We start from the raw sequence: 22,661 nt of genomic DNA on the forward strand, positions 1-22,661 counted from the left end.
AGGGGGGCGCGGTTAACGAACTTAGGGGCCTAAGGAGATAGGATATATAGAGGAGGGTTCTCTTTATATCCTATCCTCTTAGGTCCTAGCTTTTACCTTTTACTATATTTACCTTCCCTTTTTATAGGATATAATTAGGAGCCTCCCTTATTTTTAGATAACCTTCTTAAATAGATAATAAAGCAGCCGAATTAAATATCGGAATAGCCTTATATTTATTAAACTAAACCCTCCTCTACCTATTACCCTACTATCTATAAGCTAGGGTAGTAAGGGGGTATATTAAGGAGAGTAGGCATAAGAGGCTATAGTTATACCTAGTAGACCTAATAGTTATATATAAGGAAGCCTGCCTAACTAATATAACTCCCTTAGCCTAAGGACCTTATATAGGCCTAACTTAGGTATAGGAATATCCTAATACCCTCTTTTAGCTAGCTATATATAGTTACTATACCTATATAAGCCCCTCTCTTATCCTAATAGATAGACTAAGATATATATTACTAAATTTACCTTTCTATACCCCTATTTCTTTTACTATACTCTTAAGCCCCTACTTAAGAATTACCTCTTATTAGTAGTAGTATCTTAATATTATTAAGCGACTTATATAAACTCTTTCTATTAATAGGTATAAATAGGTATTAAGTAAAGGTTAATTTAGTCTTAAAGTTATAGCTCTAGCTTAGCGAAAAATATAAGAATATATACCTTTTTTAATAGGCGTTTAAAATACCTCTCTAAGGAGTTAAGGTATAAGCTAAACTCTAAGAGGGACTAGCCTTCTTATTAGCGAGCCTCCTTTAATTACATCGCTAATAGTATCTCCTTATTTATAGTATCCTTAATTAATATAAGTATTTATTCTTTAAAGTATACCTAATCTATACTATATTTAGTCTAGTTAATTAGCATTTATTCTTTAAGGTATCGGCGCTATCTCGCTTTATAGTCGCTATATATATAATCTACTATATAGAAGGTCTTTATTTTATTATAACGAAAACATTTAAGCGCTACCTTAAAGGCGTCCTTTAGATCGTAAGTCTAGTCTAGACGTTTCTATACGTTAGTAGGTTAAGATAATTAAGCGATATTTTTAATTTTAACCTCGCTATCGCGACTACCGTTCGATTTAGGGGAGTAGGACTATCGACGCTTCCCTAAATAGATAGCGATAGCACTAGCGCGTTTAGTAATTTCCTCCTTTAATTATATAACGCGATCTTATAAGCGTTTTATCTTCTCTAGCTCCTTAATACGCGCTTATAAAGCTATAAGCTTTTCCTTATAAGACGGTTATCTTATACCTATAGGTAGCGATATCTTTAATATAGTTATAACGCTATCTATAATAGGGGTCTATTCTAAGGATATATCTTCCTATTCTTTATCTCTTAAGTAGATACTCGATATATATAGTAAAGAGGCCTTAACTAGTTAACTACTACGTCGCGCTATAGGAGCGTTATATAGTCTTCTTTAAGTAGCTATCTTTATTAAGTAATTAAAAAGGGAAGCTTTAGAAATTATAAGGGAATACGTATTACGGTATAATTAGTTAGGTAGTAGAGATAGCTAGAGGTACTACGCTATATATATTATATTCTCCTTATTATAAGACTAAAGCTTATAAGAAGAGGGATTTTTCCTTTTTTATTAGAGTAGCTAGTAGTCTATAATATATAAGTAGGGTAGGCACGATTCCTTACCGATACCTAACCGATATATTAGTACTATATACCCTAGTACTTTATTAGCCCGTACCTCCTAGTAGCGCTCTTATATTATTAATATTATTATTAATATTATTAGTAATAAAATATCTTAGTTTTAAAGTATCTTTCTAAAAAGAAATATAAAAGAGATATTTTTAAACTATATATATAAGTAAATATAGTTATAGCTTATAACTAATATATTTAGTAATAGATATATAATATATATATAGCCTAGTACCTTTTAAAATATAATAAATCTCTTTATATTAATCTTATTAAACCTTACTAGCTTTAGTTAAAAGACCTATTAATTAAAAGCTAAGCTAGAGCTATTTTTACTTTAAAATTAGCTAAAAAAAAGCTAATATAAAAGAAGATATATACTTAGATTAAGCATCGTATATTATATATATAGAAAATCGTTAAATTAGAAAGCACTAATAAATATTAAGAGGAAAGCAGGGATAGTAGTAGCAGGGAATAAAGCTATAGCAAGGGCTGTTAAAAGCTTCCTGCCTCCCTCGTTCCTTAAGGCATATCGTTACACCCGCGGAGCCTCTGTATCAAGAGGACAGCACTATCAACATAGTCTCTCAATGCAAGAACCCAATAACCAGTAATAGTGACTGCCAGATTTGGTGCCTCTGACCACATCCCCGACGCCCTCGGCCATTTCCGTAATATTTATCAATAGGCGCATCCTACAGCGTTAAGAACACAGTTAATTATTTCACATTGTTCTATGACACACGATGATTTGTATCATTATCTCAATGAACGGTCGACATCACCAGTAGTAACCCTCTAACTACTTTGAGTATATGACCCTCCCCTTTGAGGTGCGTACAGTTCCCCCCTCCTTTGGTAGGCCGGATAGACAGACTTATAGGCCTGTTGGTCTGGCCTGGCCCGACGGAAACCCGCTATTGGCTAGGCAGTGGCCGCGCGCGGGACAAGTTGGAGAGGAGAGTGGTTGCCTTGTCCATCGCGTCTCTCAACAGGTAGTTCGCCTGAGCTAGCAACCAGAGACAGTAGCGGCTCTGCCAGTGCGTCACCAGGTCAAAGGCGTGCACTGTCCTCCCCTGGCCTGGCTCAGGGTAACGACGAAGGCTGCGGGATCGGTGTCGCCGAGACTCAGTGCTTCGACGTTCCGCCAAAATCCACGCGGCCGTCCAGACGCTCACGAGTGGTTGCTGCGCCGGCGGGTTTGTCAACATCCGACGTTGGCTAATTGATTATGTCATTGGCCACCTTCTCCTTACCGATACAATCTTTCTACCGTGCTTGACCCGGGTTCAACTTGTTGGCCATGAAACTGGATTATGCTGCTCCCACCTAGCCGGCGGCTCCGGGCTCTCCATCTCGGCTATGTGTGGCGTCTCCGGCCCGTGATGAGTTGGGGATACGATGGCCGGTGTCATTTCTGTGCCAAGCTCCTGTGGTGTCTTCGAATGTACCCAAGCTGGTGGGGGGCTAGCCGGCGTAGATGCCATATATGAGTCGTGCGTACCGCGACTGTAGCAGCCGTCATCTAGATTCGACCTGTCGATAGACGGAGGTGGAAATGCATATGAAGCCCCGTCACCTGTCTGGCTGATAGCAGGCACGCGCTCCACCTTGGCCTGTTGTTGACGTCGGAAGAAGAGGAACATGCCAGCCGCCAACAGGACAACAACCGTTGCACCGATGCTGATTCCTGCTATGGCACCTCCAGAGAGACTGGACGACGATCCGCTGGCTGCAGGGGTGGAGACCGACCCTGACGATGCCGGGGTTGTTGGCAGAATAGGCGCTTCAGTGCCGCTTGGAGCCCCCGAGCCCTGGACGCCATATGGTTGTACGTTGGGATATACGTCGCATTGGGCGTTGGGTGCGGCAAGAGGGCAGTCCTTAGCGAGGCAGATCGAGTATAGCTGACCGTCGATAGGTGGTGAGCATCGGGTATTGTATCTCGCATTCATATAAGTAGAAAGGGTCGCGGCATCGGTGTCCGAGAATCCGTAGTACTTGCTGGCCGTGATGAGCTGGTCGATGAAATATCCGATATGCGTTTGGTTTAGATCCATGTATTTATGTACGTAGGCTGGGGTAAGAGGAGTGAATGTGTTTTCTAGGAAATTCTTGACACGGCTGCAGCCGTAAATCTTCCCAAAAGCTACATACCAATGGGAAAATAAGGTACTAGTTCAGAGAAGGAACGATAAGCGACTATATAATGTAAGAGTAGCATAGAGGTAACTTACTCTTGATTTGTTCCGCTTTTGATTTCCGCAGTAGCAGTAGAGCCATTCAGGAAGGCAATCAGGGGGGCAGTACCGCCCCCGTCTAGCCAGTCGACGCCCACGGCGTGGTCATTGAGGTTTGTGGTCGCCTCTGTCCAATGTCATCAGTTTGGAGTGGTCGGACAGGAGAGATGTCAGGCTGCCATACTCGATCCGTTGAACCACGGTCGGAGGAAGACGTCACGATCGTTAAACCTCCCGGGATTAAAGATTCCGGTGCTGTTTTCCTCGGCGAATGGGACTGTACTACCGCCGGCGTAGGCGTAAGCAACGATACCCTGCATCAGACGCAGCTGCGTCGTGCTGTTATTTCCGCCAAAGCGCTGAGAGGCATAGTAGTCACAGATGGATTGGTCGCTAGGTCGCTCGGCGAGAACCTGACTCCCTAATAAAAGAAGGAGCGGCAAAAGGAAGACGTGGTTCCGTAGCATGGTGAGCTGGGTAGGAAGAGAGAGGATGCCGGCCACTAGTCGCCGCAGAACAGGAAATGGGCCGCTCCAATATTATAGACGTAACGGACACAAACTCGGGGAAACAGGCGAGCGACTTGTTGGTCTCGTTACCTTGACAGAGTGAATTTTGCATCACACTTTACCCAAAGTAGAGAGGGAGATGTTGGTGGCTGCAGCGACAGCAGGAAGCGAACGAATAGCTGACGGTCCCATGGACAGTTGACCCAATGAACGACCAACATCGTGGACGCGTTAGGCAAGGTACAGTAGACAACCACGCACGGCATGACCCATTGGTTTCCTTTATTTTCCTTTTCAGCCCCGCCCAGCACGGCACGGCACGACGCTTTCTTTGTTCCCCTTGGTTGCTTAGCACACGACGGCGTCTGCAGTTAGGCGTGGAGGGGCTGGGCAGGTTACGCCAAAAGGCGGGTAAGCAAACCGGGCCGCTCTCCGTGCCCTTTGCCTACTGCTCGACCGGACGTACGTTTTCTCCCCGCCTGGCCAGCAATGCTTCCTCTGGTCAAGGCATCCAATCCCGTCAATACGCGTCGGATGCATTACGGACATGCGCCACCCAGCATACGGACATTATTTGGATAAGAACTGACAGCCTTGCGGGGGACAGCGGGGGGGCTCGATCAACGGTAGGCAGCAGTCAGACCCATGGCAGTCTTGGCAGCGGGGAGTCCGATGAAACGGTGGATCTTTGACATGATATGATCCTCGTATAAAAGTACTTTATACTTACGTCCTCGCTGTTACTTGAAGGGCGCCATAGGGAGTGGCCCCGGCGCCCGGAGCACAAGCCATAGCGCCACAGGCGCTGTCACCCCCGTCCTTAGAGGACGGGGCATGGATAGCCCGCGCTATCGGAAGCGTGTCTGGCTTTAATTAATAACGACTTCCTTAGATGTGCAGTAATTAAGTCAGCACACCTAGCTTCCGGCACCCCCTACTTTACGAGTGACACTGTCAGAGCAGAAATGGACTTGAAATACGCGTTCATAACACTTTAAAAGGGGGTGCCCCTATTTTGTCTGGTGTAGCGATATTCCACTAGCTTTACAGTTGTAAGCCCGGTTGTAATGGGTAGTTAGACTTCTGCGCATCTATAAAGATGCTATCATGTGGCTCGGCAAGCGCAAGAAACAGGAGATAAGGAGATTATTAGAGAACCAAGGGGGGCGGGCTGCTGTACCATACTCCGGAAAGAATATACAAGGTCTCGAATATATTTTTCGAGTGAGAAGCGGCAGGCGAATTGCGCACGATCCTACAAGACAAGTGAAAAAAATTAGCTCTAACTCTTTGGATAGGGGACGGACCCGCGAGGCGTTTACAGATGGGTCAGCGTTGGGTGAATTAAACCCCATTTTTCGCGCCAAAAATGTGAACGGCAGGCATCTCTACTGCCGCTGGGGTGCATTGCACTTGTAGTAATTTGTTGGAAAGCGTCAACACTCCATGCGTCTTTCAAGTATACAGACGTCCTCGGCGATATGAGAGCTTGCTCGGCTCCGCCTGCGCCGCCGGCTGTAGTTCCATCTCACTTCCTTTGGGGGTCATTGATTGCCTGAAAGGCCAGAACGAATTGGGCTTGGCTTTTGTCCGTTTTTCTCCTTAAATATAATCCTTCCGCCCTCGAATTTTTGCTCACATCTCTGCGCAATGAATGGTATTGGCAAACCAGTTCCATTGTCCCGGCTTAAACTGAGGTCTTGAAGAGAAAGGCCTCTGGGCTATTTTGATTACGGATGGACAATGTCATAAGCACGCTAACCCTGAGGTCCGGGAACTTGATATTGCGCACGCGGTTCACTAGGTAGGGAGACGCCTATCTGTGAAATCATGCTCAACTTAGTAGAAACGCCTAGGTGGACCGCGTTGGACGTGCTTGCCGGCAATTCCGGGTGGATGATCTTGTGTAGGCCGATGTCGATGAGTATGAGGCTAGACGTGAGTGAGTGCATAGCGTCGGATGGGGGGGACTCAAAGGCATCTTCGTCTCCGAGCCCAAGGACGAGTAATACAATAAAGTTGTCGTCATCGACGAAGCCTCACCGTACCGCTCGATAATCGCCAGGCTCGGGATCTTTGTCAAAAAATATGCACCGACGCGATTGTCGTACGGTCTTGCAGCCAGAGTCGGACGCGATCTCGGGGACACTCTGGGCGCCATGAAGATGGGGCTCATGATCAAGCATGACGGGGTGATCTTGGGACGGCGGCGAGCGAGTGCATGTACGTCATACCGGATAGGAGACGCCGATCAACGACGGCCATCTTATAACATATTTGGGGGCGAGTTCGAGGGCTTGGTCAACAAGCGTATAACAGTCTGGGCTTGCGTGCCTCGGGAGCAAGCACGGGATATTAGGACTAACACGTGCGCGAAGATTACTACGTAGTGTGCCACATGCTACCTCAGTTTCATAGTCAGGGCCACGAACGAGCGCGACAACGAGTTCATGTACAGGGATCCTGACTCAATTCCTGTTCTATTTAGAAGCAACGCTAAAGAGAGCGCGAATGTACAGATTAAGTCAAAGGTTGGCGAGACGTCTGAGCAAGGTGTGCAAGCCCGGAGCGTAACGGCTTGGAAGTATGGGGGCCCAAGCTAAACATGGTGGTGTCCGTGCCCCCCCAAAGCTGCCCCGTGCTCTTGTGCGATTCGTATGCTGGGGCTGGGGATTGCGCGTTATACGCGTTGTGCTAGGTGTTACTCCCCTCCCCCTCTCGTTCCTCCCCAGTCGACGTTACGAGGATTATTGCTTGGCCGGCATAGCATCGGCAAGTCCATGCCAACTTGCCGAGGCGGATTAGCTATGCGGTGCCAGCAGGAATTATAGATAAGCTGGACGAGCCTGGTGTTCCAAGTTTAATTACCATACTGATATGTAACCCGGCATTACGAAATCAGAAGAGTATGTAACGGAACACGTAATACGTCGGCGGACTATTCTTACACTATGCTCTGGGTATGAAAGTTACGACTTTAAGGGCTTTTACGTAAGGAAAGCGTATTCGGTTGCAATTACGTTCCCGGTCTGGCACAGGCGCTGGAAAAGACACTCGCTGCTTAAGATGAACGTATGAGACAATGCACAGAGAAGATGAAACGTTGAGTTATTTACTCCGGCGCAATCATCCATCATACTGGCTTTATACTGCATTCAGGGTAGATGTTATAAGTCGAACCTGAGTAGCGTTTGTTTCCTCCCGGTTTCATGAATCTACGAGCTGTATTAACGATATCATCGGCGACCATGAAATACAGCAACGAGAGAAGGTGGCAAAACTAGCGCACGGCCATTTGCTGTAGTCATACATAAATCTCGTGAAGGACCATCAGACCACGAAGGTGGATGAGATTTAGCTAGTGGCTACAATCTAGTGTCGAGGATGAGTGGGTTAGGGTGGCGGACGGCATCGGAAGCTGACGCAACGAGCGACGGTGAAACAATAGTGCTCTTCAGCATAGATTACATTATAAAGATCTGGGACTTGGGCCGTGTCCGAAGGTCTGCGCAGAAGCACGCATTTAAGCAGAAGAGCTCCCTGGCAATTTTCAGTCAGCTGCATCTGAGTCCAGACCAACTAAATATCTAATATTACCCTTAGTTCGTTCTGACGATCCATCGAGGCTTAAATTTAACTGACAGTCCATGCAGAAGACACAGTCAAAATCGAACATTTACAGTTCTTAGCATCACCTCGGGAACACACATCGACCCTCAGCCCCGGCTATAGAAGATGAAATTTTCAGTCACTGTTCTGTCGGTCCTTATTGGGCTTGGAATGGCTGGCCCAGTTCCAGTCAAACAGCTGCAGCAGCGACAACTGGGTGCTCTTCTTGGTGGCATTCTCGGCGGTGCCGGCGGTGCTGGTGCCTCAGCTGGAGATTCTGGCAACGCAGCCGCCAATGCTGGCAACGCCGCCGGAGGTTCTGGCGACGCAGCCGACGGTGCTGACGCGGACGGGACCCAGGCCGAGGCTGCCCAGGGTGGGGGGGGAGCGGCTCAAGGGGCGGGTACTCTGGCTGATGGGATCACCAACACCGTTAACAATGCTAAAAACGGCGGTGCTGGGTTGGGCCAGTCGATCCCGGAGATCGTCCAGGGCGGTTTGGCTCTCGGGGGCCTCAAGAAGGCGTCTTAAGGGACCACCGCGCCAACGCTGAATAATGTAATTTTGACGTCAACTTAAATGAATGAAGTTGCTGTTGAACTACTATGCAGTATCTGAAATCTGGAGTCAGACCGCCCTTTGTAAAGCCAGTGAGTGAGATTAGATCTAGCTAGAACGGGCTGGAGTTCAATGAGCGATATAAAGCAGTTTTTTTTTAATTCGGCCATCTACCAATCCTCGTAGTTCGACACTGAGTATAAAGAAAGACAACTGAATCAGACGCCGAGAAGACTTTCGCGTTTATCTTTATGTGGTACATTTTAGAAGCCAGAGTCATTATTGACGGACTTGCCCCCTTAGCCGTGCCTAGTTGGGCGTTTAGCCATGTGTCGATGGCCCACCTGCCCGAAGCTCCAAAAAGACTATTTACTCAACGAGCCTTGAATATTTGTCACCGTGGCAGACTCAAGCAGATGAGCTGATGCCCCCGCTATGCACAAATTAAGGGGCACACGGCCTATACCGGACAGACCCGTCGCTAAACTATTTGCCCTCTTACATGACCTATACAAAGTTCTCCAAGCGCAAAAAGCTTCAAAAATCCGGCAGGTTGTATCTTACGCACAAGTCTCCATTGTAATTGACTTGGCTCGGCAGCAGCCAGCCTATCAAGTTGTCGTCCCTCCTTCTACGATGTTACAGAGCAAGTCAACTGCGTGAACTACTAAGGAGGCCTGATCTTAACAACTCGAGGACCACCCAATTTTGGCTTTATGTGTTGTAGTGTCGTATTGCATAACAGTAAACGGTGTATTATTCAACTGTCATTCGATCCACATTTCATCCCCATGCCACGTGCGGCCCAGGACCGTACTTTATGTTGCAAGGAAGCAACCATGTACCTGTACGGAGCTCAAGCTTTGTCAAGCTATCTTGAGGCCTCGTACCTCTGGAGTCGAATATAGGTACTGAGTATAGAATATTCGCAGTATAGGTAAGAGATAGAAACTGTTAAGGAGAGTGGGCATAAGGGGCCACAGTCATGCCTAGTAGACCTAATAGTTATATATATGGAAGCCTACCTAACTAAAATAACTCCCCTAGCTTAAGGATATTATATAGGCTTAACTTAGGTATAGGAATATCTTAATGCCCTCTTTTAGCTAGCTATATATAGTTACTATACCTATATAAGCCCCTCCCTTATCCTAATAGATAGACTAAGATATATATTACTAAATTTACCTTTCTATGCCCCTATTTCTTCTACTGTGCTCTCAAGCCCCTGCTTGAGAGAAACAATGTGTAACTTTAGACGCATAATGCACTTAGCCTTATCCAGACTCTACTCGTACCTATCTCGGCTTAACAATTCCCATCCCTCAACATCCGGGCAACTGCCTCAGACAAGCTTTCTCCTTCGCGGTGCACCGCTGGTGCTCGACCTCCCTGCGAGCCCCCTTGATGCGAAATGTCGGGCACCGCTTATGTCAGCTCCTTTTCCCGGCTCGGTGGGCAGCCGGCCGGGGCCGAGTCAGGGCTGTTGACCTCATTTTCTGGTCGCTCTATGGGTCACAGGCTGAGGATAGTGGATTGCTTGGTCCGCCATCAAGCTGTTGCCGCACAGCAATCTTGGTAGTGTACATGTGTCGGGAACCCTAGTTCCATGTCTTCTGTCATCGGCACCTTGGCCGAGTGGCTTGCGAAGTTGGCAAACGAATGAGGTGTTGCAGGCACCGCCGTGAAAGGCGTCGAGATTCTTCGGGTGGAGTTTGACCCCCTTCGAAGGCAGAGGCAAAGTGCCAGTACCAGGGGGCGTTCCCGGCGCCAAAGGTGAGCCGCCATCACGACGGCCAGAGATTCTGCTGATCTTAGAAGGGCCAGAAACTTGCCGTTTATTGCTAGAGTCGACATGCTTTGTAGTATAAGAGTAATCAGCCTAATTAATATAAAGAAGAGAGAACTAGCTATTTAGGGCTCTAATATAAGTTGTATATAAGCTACTAGAAGCTCTATACTCCTAGGAAATATAGTCGTATAATCGTTATAATAAGAAGGAAAATAAATAAATTATAATTTTTAAAACCTTAGAGCTCTCTATAATATAACTTTAGATAAGTAAACGGGTATATTAGCAACGCCGATTTACTTTCTAGGATATAAGTAGAAAGATATTATACTTTATTAATACTTTATATATCTTATTAATATTAACGATTTATATTATATATTAATAGATTTATATAATCTATAAACGAAAAAGGAATAGCTTTATAACTAAAGTAGAAGAGTACTACTATTTATATAATAGTATATTATTATTTATATTAAGGAGAGTAAGTATAAGAGGCTAAAGTTATACCTAGTAGACCTAATAGTTATATATAAGGAAGCCTACCTAACTAATATAACTCCCCTAGCCTAAGGATACTATATAGGCTTAACTTAGGTATAGGAATATCTTAATGCCCTCCTTTAGCTAGCTATATATAGTTGCTATACGTATATAAGCCCCTCCCTTATCTTAATAGATAGACTAAGATATATATTATAAAATTTATCTTTCTATGCCCCTACTTCTTTTACTATGCTCTTAAGCCCCTACTTAAGAGTTATAAGCCTAGTCTATATAGCTAGATTATCTTTTACCCGCCGATATTACCTTTAAAGCTATTTACGAGCTATTAACGCCGTTATAACGCTTAAATTATAGTATTAAGGCAAGGAACCTAGCTATACTAAGGGGCACTACTAGAAATATATAAATTATATAAATTACGTATCCCTTAAAGAAGGATATTACTTATTAAGCTAGAACCCTTAATTTTCCTAAGATAATATTAAAGGAAGTAAGAAGGGATAATTATATTATAAGACTAAAGGAAAGCCTCGATTAGACCTTATAGATTAAGGGGATTAAATCGTAGGCTTAGACTTACGAGATTTAAGAATATACTAACTTAGACGGTATAAAGGAGCTTAAATAGCCCTAATAGCCGGACTAAGAGCAATTTATTATTAACCTTAGAGGGAGACCTTTTTAACGAGAAGATAAAACCGAGGCCACGTTCCTTATAAGGCGAATAGGCTATAATAAACGATACTAAGATATAAAGGACTTCTTTCGTAACCTTAAGAAAAGGTTCTAGCTATAATTCGATTGCTATAAGGTCTAATAAAAGGCCTTAATCGCACTTAAAGAATTAATTAAGAAAACGATTAGTAAAGGGCTTTAAGGGGCAACCCTAATATATAATAGCCTAAGAGAGAAAATTAAGGAATTAAAGAAGTAAGCCCTACCTTTAAGGGCAAAGGAGAAAAGGCTAATTTATAAGAGATATATAAACTCTATTAATAAAAAAGGTATACGAGACTAGAAAGCATAGGTATAATAGCTCGACTAAATTATTATAGATTTACGAGACCTTAAGGTCGATATACTTAACGATATAAGAATTAAATAGGACTTTCTTATAGCGGTAGATAAGTAGGACCTATATTAATATATAATAATAAGGGCTCTTAACCTCTATAATAAAAGATATAGTAAAGATTAACTTCCCTTAAGGAACCTAATCGCTAACTTTAAATAAGAATATACTTATAAAAAGAAGTTATAACTACTTATAAAAAGGGGAAGCGCTAATTAAATCTCTAGGAAAATAGATAACTAAGCTAAATACGCTAGCTATAAGTAGCACGTTAATAGCTTAATAAGCTAGTAGGAAAATTACTACTTACTATAGGTAATACTTAATAAGAAGCCCTTAATAAGCTAGAAATATAGTAATTTAGCTAAATAAAATATCGAAAAATAGCTAAAGGACTATCTAGATAAGAAAGCGAAATATATAGCCTCGACCCTTAATTCCTACCTTAAAGGAAGAGAACTAATAGATACTATTATTAGTAATAATAAGCTAGGAAAGACTATTAATACGGTTACTCTATCTAAAGTAAATATAGCTATTAAGGGAACGCTATTACTTACTAATAAATTAATATATAACTTAGGGGCCGATATTAACCTCTTTAATAACCTAGGTTAGTTCTAGGAAGGAACCTTTAAGTAGGTTTTAACGACGAAGTCTAAGTTAAAGACTAAGCCTTTAAGGTATAAAGAATAAGAATAGTAGTTATCCTTATAATTAATAATAGAAAGATAACTCTATTAAATACCTACTTTATCTTAAAAATACTAATAAGTATCTTCTTAGCTAGGCTAAGGATAATAGTAGGGATATTCTAAAACTAGCTCTTAAGATATATCTATTTAGAACCTATAAAAGAGATTCTTCTCGTCTATAAAGATACTATAGCGGTCTCTCCTAGTTTTATTCAGAACCTATAAAGGAGGTTCGTATTAAACTAACCGACTTCGAAGGTTAATTTATAATAGAAACACTCCTATAGCGTAAATAGGTATTCGTAGTTATATAAGCGCCTAAGCTACTAACTAAGGGGGTAGGTAACCTATAGTATCGCCGCCTTAGGTATCTTAGTCTAGGATTACTAAAGAAGCTATTAAAAGCCTACTTAAGTACTAAGCTTTAAGGCCCTATAATATATAGTTATTAGATATATATAATAAGGAAAGCTAAGAGGGAAGTCTTAAGAAAAATACTATCTTTAAAGCCTAAAGGTCTAGGGGTATAAGTTAGCTTTAACCTTTACCCTAGCCCTATAATAGTATATAACGGGGAAAAGAACTTCGCTTTATTTACTTATATAGATATATCTATAAGGTTCTATTACTTAATAAAAAGAAAAATAAGTATTAAGGATATCTTTAATAACTTTATATCGTTACTTAAGACTTAATATAAAGTTAAAATAACTATATTAGTTATTAATATAAAAAGGGCCTTTTTAATAATAAAATAAATAAATTATATAACTAATAAAAGGATATAATATTATAGGATACCTTATAGTCGATAATCTAGGTACCTATAACGATATCTACTTCCTTTAGGGAAGTTACCCTTAACTCCTTAAAGCTCCCCGCGGAAGAAGGAACCTAGAAGCTACCGGGTAAACTCTAGGAAATTACCCGGAAATCCTAGAAATAATAACTAAGCGGATTATATAGATATTTTTTAGAGATTTCCCCTAGGGATATATTATATAGGGAATATACTACGATTTCCTAAGTAATAATAGCTCCTTAAGGACTATACTAATATTTCCTTAAGAAGTTACTATAAGAATATAGTAGGGAAATTATAGAGAAATACCTATACTTACCTAGGGAAAATACTAGGAAATACCGCTAATATACTATACTACTATCTAACGATTATAAGGTTAAGATATTACTCGGTTAAAGCCTTAAGTAAGGTCTTATACTCGCTATAGTATATATAAAGGATAGAGAACCCGCTAAATCTTAGGCGGGTAAAGAAAAATATAAATAGTTATTACTACTCTTACTTTAACTTATAAGACTAGTAGCTAGTCTATATTTAACGCGCGTAATAATATATAGTAGCTAGTCTATATAATACGTTTAACTATATATAGTAGCTAGTTCGTTTAATTACCTATTAGACCTATACTAAATCTAAGTAAATAGTAAGGTTAAAGTACTAGCCTTATACTAAGGGACTAGTATATAATAAATAGTAGTAATTCTAATTCCCTTAACTATCTATTTTCTTAACGTTTATATTTAGTAGAATAAAAGATAAAGAATAAGGAAAGGGATAAGTTAACCTTAACCTATAAACCTTAATATCTTCTTAGGAAGAAAGCTCTTACTCGCGTACTAAAGAATACTAGCTTCTTAATCTCTTTTTATAGAAGAAATACTTAGGGAAGTCTAGATAAAGGTAGAACTTTAACGTATTAAAGCTTAAGTATTATAGAGCTTCTATTAGCGGTTAAAAAGATACTTATTTCTAGGATATTTCCTATTAAGTTCCTATAAAAATAAAAGATAGCTAGATCGCTTACCTTAGTAGTAGGAACAACGCTTAAAGGAATTAAGAGCGGAACTTCTATAATATAACTTACTAGCTTACCTAGCTAATTATTAAGGCTTATAAGAAAGAATTAATAACCTAGAATACGTTCTAATAATAAGGTAATATTAGCTATAAGTAATAGAGCTATATAGAAATCGGTATAGTATAGCTTCCCTTACCTTACCTTAACTACCTTTATTAAAAGGATAAAGCCCTAGAAGTTTACTAAGAAGTTCGCTAAACTATAATAAATAAAATAAAGAAGAACCTTTAAATAATACTACCCTTAGCGGTACGTTCGCGATAATAACCCTAGCGAACTAGCTAGTAAGTTTAACTATAAAAGAAGCTCTTATAAGACTACTAGTAAAAGCTATAGTAAGAGAAACTAAGGATAATACTACCGTAAACCCTCCTTAAGCACCCTTAGTATATATTAAACTAAAGGATATAGGGAAGTTTAACCCTACTAGCCCCTTTAATATAACGTTCGACGTCCTTAAAGAAACTAAGAAAATAATTATATATAGAAGCATCGATCGATTTATCGATTCCTTAAAGTAGGTAGCTATCCGCGGACTAAAATACGTTAATAATCTAATAATATTAATTCCTAGCTTACTTTATAGAACCGCTATAAAATATTATTCTAGCGATCTTAGTAAATCTAACTAAGCTATACTTTATACCTTAGATAAAGGATATACCGCTTAGTATACTAAACTATAAAAACGCTTTACTATCTAGCTAAAAGTAGCTTTAAGATCGTTATAAATAGAATAATTTACTACCTTAGATATTATAAATAGAGCCGACTTTTATAAATAGATATTAAAGCTCTTGTGGGTAGGCACCTGCGGCAGCTGCTGCAATGAGACGGTACTAGGGTTAACCTGATGTTGTATTCGTCTTGATTCTCTATCTAAGGAGGCAGAGGCCAGCGTGGAGAAAGGGGGCAGCTGCTGCAATGAGACGGTACTAGGGTTAACCTGATGTTGTATTCGTCTTGATTCTCTATCTAAGGAGGCAGAGGCCAGCGTGGAGAAAGGGGGCACGCTGCCCTCAGCCGCACACGTGACCGTACGGGTCACGTGCCAACCATGGTTGGTCACACCACTAGATAGATACATTCCTACACAGGCAACTCTTCTTTTGCTGTGAGAAGCACAGCAACACCTTGAACGGGTCTAAAGGATAGTAGCGTTAAGGCCGTGAAGGAATGTGCCGTGAGGGGCGTGTCATTATTGCCAAAAAGTGGTCCGACGTCTTGTTCTTAGCTGTAGATATCTGGGAAGAAGTGAAGGGGTCTTCCTGATAGGAGCAATCATTTGATCATAGGTATAAGGAGCGGTTAGGAACGTTGTACGTATCCTTCGACTCGAATTGTCAGACTATTGGTATCGATGAAGCGTTCCAGGGCTCGGTTTGGTGATGCTTTCGTCATTGCATCTGCTGGGTTGTCTGCGCCGTTGATCCAACGAATATCTGTTATCTCTCTTCTCGTATGACTGGCGAAGGGCCATGATATCAATCATCAATCGTTTTTCCTTCGTCGTACCGAGCTTGACTAGGCATTCGTAGAGAGAGTACGAATCCGTACAGACGATGAGAGGATAGGAGGAAGGTTGAGTCGTTCCGTAATTATCTTCATAGTCATCGCAAGGGAGATGCCTATGTCGAATCCGTTGGCCATACCGTAGATCTCTGATGCTAGGACGCTACGGGTAACACGTTTGCACTTTGTTGAACTCCAGTGTACGATGTTACCACTAATCTCGAACTGTTTTTCTTTGTGGTTTGTCTCGTTAACGAGGGTAATGACGAATCCTAGTTGGGAGGATAAGTCCTTGTTGTTTGCGAAAGAACCATCGGTGAAAACCATCAGCTTTGCAGTAGCTAGATCAATTGGTTTGTACGTGAGGCCACGTAGTTGGTGATCCATTTGCCATTGCAGTCGCTTGTTCAAAATTGCGTAATCTTTATCCTCAGGGGTCTGTACTTGGGCGGCGACTGAAACATCGAAAGAAGCTTCCGGTTGAGCAATTGAAGCAATGTATGAGGCTCGCGCTCGTTCCTCAACGTAGCGCTGGTGACGATCAATTGCTTTAGGGTCAATGGTGGTCATTTTTGCTGCTTGTCCCTTCTGTTGAAGTAAAAGGGATCCTTTCTTAAGGGGGTTATTATTCAGCAACGTCAGTCTTGCACCATTAAAGTCAACCGTTGTTCCGTATGTGATGTCAGTCTTGGGCTTGGAACGAAATTCTGCCTTTGTAGCTCTTCTTCTTCACGGGTAGAAAAGTTGTTCGTTCCAAGGATGAGGGTGTCATCAGTTTGCATTCCAACAATACCGAGCGTGTCAGGGCCAGTATTCGAAATCAGTAGGCAGGAGTCATAGGTGGAGGTAGACATATCCAGCTTTTCGAGGTGATGCTGCTGATATGTGCGGAACCAATGGACTCCGGCTTCTGCGATACCGTACAGGGGCTTAATAACACGAATAATTGTTCCGTTAGGTATTTGCCTTGTAGTTCCGTGGGCAAATACGTAAGAATGGTCCGGGAAAGCTTGGTCTGGGATTGCGGGTATGCCTGAGTGATATCACGGAGGGAGAGGGTTATGCCGTAGTTTTGAAGAAGTCCGGGGGCAATAGCGAGGATGAGTCTCTGGCTAACGCGTTGAATTGTCGGAGATTGCGTCAGGAGGGTGGTCTTCTCAAAGTCGTTATGTCCTTGAATAACAAGTCGAGACTTTTCGTAGGGCTTAGTGTTGATTCCTTTGACTTCACGAACCATTCGAGAGCGAAAGATTCTATAGTTTCCATGACTCATTTGATCGTATCGTTCAAATTGGAATACACCGCGGCCAACGAGGTCAGTAATCTCTTTGTTATCGGATTCTTCGAAGGGTCACCAGGAGAGGTGATTATGCCATCAGACCGTAGCTTGAGGGAAAGAGCTTGTGCATCTTCCTCCTTTTGGGTCAAGAAGCTCTGGTCTACGGCTTGGGCCATCATGATCAAATCCTTTGGCTTGTTCTTTGATCCTGGTGGGCGTCCTCTGCGGGGGCGGGGTTCGGGTCGGGCAGGCAGGTCCGTTAGGGTCTTAACGGGGTCTTGAGCCGGTTGTTCATTAAGATCTGAACGAATGCCTGAGGGTCTGTGTCGTGTGTAGGGTCGGAAAGAGTGGTATCATCACGCAGATACGGTTGTACAAGGGTCGATCGAAAGACTTGGGGCCGTTGACTGTGTCAATGGTGATGTTATGGCTATCAATCGATGCAATCTTGAAGGGTCCTTGCCAACCGTCTTTCTCTCCAAACGCGAACTTCACTTTGCAGCGGGAGGATAGCACTTCTGTCGTGCTCGGGCCGTTGCGTGCATGGAGGGCATCCTTAACTCGTCTTTCTGCCGAGAGTTGGCGGAGCATTTTCATCGCTTTCTGCATAGCTTCCGATCTTTTGAGGGTGGAAGCGGAAGGGGCGAGTCTGTAGATACGCGAGGGTATGCGCCGAAAACAAGCAACGTAGGCACAAGACCGTCAGGTCCTGCCGTATCATTGATTGCTTTAACAGCCATTTGAAGGACTGTTTCGGCGGAAGTGGTGTGGCCAATCTCAGCATGGAGGATGTTAAAGGCGCGTCGGAGGGTGCGTGATAGCGTTCAATCTTTCCAATGGACCAATGCGTCTCAACAGGTACTTGAGAGCATTTGATCCCATAATCTTTGCTTCGTTCCGGAATTCGAGAGAAGCAAAGTTAGTTCCTGCATCGTGACGGAGGGTATCAGGAGGTCCAAGATACGTGTCGATCCAGAGGGTCCGGAGGGTCTCCCATGTATCTTTAGCTGACATTGACGGTAAAAATCTGGCTCCTTGGAAAGCAGTAGCTGAGTCCACAACGTGTAGAACAGGGCGTTGTGGTGTTCCTAGGTGCATCACATCAACGATGATTTCGTAGTTGAATTCTTGATCATCGTTAAGGGTGAACTTGAAGCGGCGTGGGGCTTGTGAGTGCATTTGACAGTGGTGACAGAACTTAGAGATAGTCTCTAATGTGTCTATCGAGACGTCACTGTGCCCGGCTTGCTTCAAGAGGTGATGGAGCCTAGGGACTGCTGGGTGTCCAAAGCGTCGGTGAAGTGTACGAATCTCTGTTTCCGTAAGAAACGAGATAGACTCTTCATCTTTCGTAAGGAAGAACCAGGATGTCCCCATTTGCGGATGACTGGGATGCTGGTAGGGCGATTAGTACAATGATTACTACAATTGATGGTATCTGTGATGTTATTGAAATAGATACCAAGTCGATCCATATCAGCAAGGCAGAGCAAAAAGGGAGTTGGGGTTTGAAGGATGTGGAACGTGATCCTTCCGAGGGTGTTTTAGGCAACTGTGCCAAGGAGTTAATCGTGTCGCCGTTGCCAAATTTGATGGAGGCCTGGCCGGATGTAGAGCTGTCGAGAGCTACAGAAGGATCTTCTCGTTGTAGGGCGATGTACTGAGAATATCCTGCTGTGGAGAATGTTGCTGCACCTGTGTCGATCATGATACCTTGGAATCTATCCCTTGAATAGCGATCTTCAATAATAAATTGCGAGGCTGGAACAACGGTTTGATCCGTCTGATAGACGTCTTCTCCTGTGATCAAATGATTGAATGCCTGTTGACAGAGCATTTGGCTTGCTTGCCATTGTTCCGGGTGATCGTTGGTGCTATTGTCATGTTCTTCCCATGTATCTTCAGTGTCATCAAAGCTGCTCATCTCATGACCTTCGTAGTCTAGAATATAGCCTCCGATGTCCGTGAGTTGTACACCTATGAAGTGGCATTGAGTGATATGTTGGTCCTTGGCCTTTTGTCGTTCATCCGTAGAGTGTTTAGTTGACCAACAGCCTTCTTGTCCACAAACAAAACACTTCTTTGTCCAGTTGCGGTTATTGTAGCTAGGATTGTAGTTACTACGGCTTTGAGGCCGGTAGTTTACGGTTGTAGCTTTGTCCGTATCCGCGGCTGGGTCGTTGACCTGAATATCCGTATCTGCCTCGAGAGCGGTTGTTATTGTATCGACGGTCGAGGTAGTACTGATGGCGTGGATCGTTATGATCGAATGATCCAGCAAAGTCAAGGGAAATTGAGAAGTTGTTATGAGGGCAAGATGGGTTTCAACGGATGCACGAAGATCTGCAAGAAGGTGCTCGACGTTATCGGCGGGTTTGAAAAGAGCGTATTGGAGTTCGGGTACTCCACGGCATGCTTTCATAAGCGTTGTACGCAGTAGAAGGTCTCCTCCGTACTCCTGCCAAGGGCTCGTTGGCAGAGCTGAAGCTTATCAAAGAGGGTTTGAAGCACTTCGTGTGGGGTCTTCGAAGCATCTTGGGCACGGATGGAGTTAAAGGTTATTGTTGTCCAGTCAGTATGGTAGTGGACATGGTTGACTTCCGTGTCAAAGTGTTGTTTGAAGATATCATACGCTTGTCGGAACGTCGTAGCCCATGTGATCTTATCAAGATAGAATCTTTGGGCTCTTCCATCAAGGATCCGGGAAAGAGTGCGTGAAATTGTGACGGTTTCACTTGGATATGAGAGCAGTTGCTTAAGAAGAGGCGGAGCTTATCATCAAGGAGATCGTACGGCTCTCCTGTGTAGTTCCGATCTTTGTTCCAGGTCTTCATAAACTTCTGCTGGATGTCGCTATCGACGATAGCGTTCGGGATGTTATCCGGGGGGAGTTTCATGTATTCTCCAAAGGTTGCAGGGCCGGATAAGTGTTCGGGGATGGGGTTGGTGACGGGTTGGACGAGATCGGGGTTCTGGAAGCGGTAGGAAGTCGGATGAATAGTAAGAGAGGTCGGAGCAGGTTTATCTTGGATAGTCGGAGCAGGAGTAGGTGCGTTAGGAGGGCTCGTTAGGGTCTTAATAGGTTGTGGTTCGTTAAGACCTTGATGAGGTGCTGCTAAGGGCGTAACTGATGGTGAAGGAGGTTGAGACGGATGGGGATTAGTGGAAGCATTTGATCCTAGTAATGCTGTCTGCCTCCTGAAGGCAGCAGTCCTCTCATCAAACACCATCTCCGTAAACTCCTGCTCTGGCCAGGTTTGTGGGTTCTCGATAGTTTGTAATATGAGAAATTGTGTTGCGAATTTCCCCTTTGTGAACCTGTGTAGATACCTCTTTTCCTTAGTAGTTTCCTGAGGGCTCTCTTGTATTCATTCGGGCGCGGTCCCATGTGTCTTCGGTCCATTCTTCAAAATGCTGTTGGAAGTAACCAAGGAGGTCGTATCCTTGATCACTGCCAGATTGAACGATGAATATGAACTTTGCCACATATGTCGTTACTGCGATCTTGTCCTTTTCGTCGTGTGTGATATCGTTGTCCCAAAGGTCGATATTAATTTGTCGGAATGCGGATGCTTGGATGTCTAGTGCCTGCATCTGGTCGCATATTTCTTCGAGCTGGGCTTCTGGGGACATAGCTCGGGCGGTCGGGGCTATCGTGATCAAATGAATGAGACGATGTGGGGTTCGTATTGGTCTCTTCGTATACGAGTTGTCGCTAATAGGAGGTCGAGCGTCGCGTACTAAGTAGGTCGTTCGCGGCCAGACTGAACTGACGGGGATCTTGCTACTTAACGTCAAGGGTCGAACGTTCTTACTAGTTGTTTGCGATGTGGTCGCCTGTCGATTCCGGTGCTCACGGCTAGGCAAACTAGCGGGCGATCGTAATCAACAGTTGGAAGGACTCTCGCGCGGCTGGGCAAACCAGCGGGAGATTCCTTGTTCTTAGCACAAATAACCTTCTTCTGAGCGCTACTCAGGGCCACAGTAAAGTGACGCGGACTATAGCACCTTCGAAGGTTGAGGAATTTGTCTCTTCTACTTAGCTGTCTGTGACGGGCGTGGGCCGGTCACTGATCAGTGTGGTAGGCACCTGCGGCAGCTGCTGCAATGAGACGGTACTAGGGTTAACCTGATGTTGTATTCGTCTTGATTCTCTATCTAAGGAGGCAGAGGCCAGCGTGGAGAAAGGGGGCACGCTGCCCTCAGCCGCACACGTGACCGTACGGGTCACGTGCCAACCATGGTTGGTCACACCACTAGATAGATACATTCCTACAGCTCTACTAAAAAGTAAAAGTAGTACTATACTTAAAAGAGCACCTTATTATATTAGTCTATTAACGACTAGATATATTACTATAAGAATTATTCTACTAACCTATTAGTTTAAAATTATTTAATACTTAGATTAATAACTATAAGTAACTTATCCTATAGTTAGAAACTAAGCTAATAGTTAGGTTATAGGGAAAAATAAGTAATATAGTAAAAGAACGTATATAAGGCGGGTTATATAAAACTAATAATAAGACTATAATAAACTCTACCTTATCTATAGCTAAACTAACTAGTTAGAAACCCTAGGAATAAGGATAATCTTATCGCGTATACTATATACGTTAATTAACGCTGTCGCTTATATCTAATAGGCGGCTATATCTTTTTCGTGATAGTTATAAGCCTAGGCGGAGGGGTTACCCCTCCGGGAACTTCCCGGTGACTACGCACGCACTTCTTCTAGCTAGCCTAGCGCGCACTACCCGAAAGGCCCGTAGTTCGAGTCCCGCTAGCGCAATTAAGCGCGGTTTTAGCATAGGGCCTGCCTATATAAAAATTCCCGCTATAGTCTAGGATATCTAGGTATCCCGGGACGAATTAACCCGATATCCCTAAGGGGGTGTGTCGCGTATACTATATACGTTAATTAACGCTGTCGCTTATATTTAATAAGCGGCTATATCTTTTTCGTAATAAATTTTAATAGAAAGGAAATATAATAACTATATTAAGATAGAATAATCTATGCTAAGTAGATATAGGCTTAGTACTAAACTAGTTAACTAGTCCTTAAACCGGACTATAGCCTTAGGATTTAAAACTAAAGGAGGGCTCTTAGGAAAACCTAATTATTATTAACCTCGCCCGTTAGCTTTAAGCGGTACTAACTAACGACTAAGGTAGGATCTATCTTTCCTATAAAATATAAAACTAGATCTTATTTACCTAGGATAAAGAACTAAAAGATAAGGATACTACTATTAATATAGGAGAA

The 22,661-nt window shown here is 43.1% G+C and overlaps 2 protein-coding genes across 2 annotated transcripts; one reads left to right on the forward strand and one right to left on the reverse strand.

Annotated features, from left to right (window-relative positions):
• Positions 1 to 8,259: 8,259 nt before the first annotated feature.
• HRG_10500 (uncharacterized protein) lies at positions 8,260 to 8,619 on the forward strand (the record flags this gene model as incomplete). The annotated part of the gene is made up of 1 exon (XM_044868971.1): positions 8,260 to 8,619. The coding sequence occupies one exon, from the start codon at positions 8,260 to 8,262 to the stop codon at positions 8,617 to 8,619; it is 360 nt and encodes a 119-aa protein (XP_044715713.1).
• A 12,109-nt stretch (positions 8,620 to 20,728) lies between these two features.
• On the reverse strand, positions 20,729 to 21,022 carry HRG_10501 (uncharacterized protein; the record flags this gene model as incomplete). Its single annotated transcript, XM_044868972.1, has 1 exon — positions 20,729 to 21,022. One exon carries the CDS (start codon positions 21,020 to 21,022, stop codon positions 20,729 to 20,731), a length of 294 nt encoding a protein of 97 aa, XP_044715714.1.
• Between the last annotated feature and the right edge of the window lie 1,639 nt (positions 21,023 to 22,661).

Source organism: Hirsutella rhossiliensis (genome assembly GCF_020360975.1).
Source record: "Hirsutella rhossiliensis strain HR02 chromosome Unknown scaffold00016, whole genome shotgun sequence".
Classification (NCBI taxonomy): Eukaryota; Fungi; Ascomycota; class Sordariomycetes; order Hypocreales; family Ophiocordycipitaceae; genus Hirsutella; species Hirsutella rhossiliensis.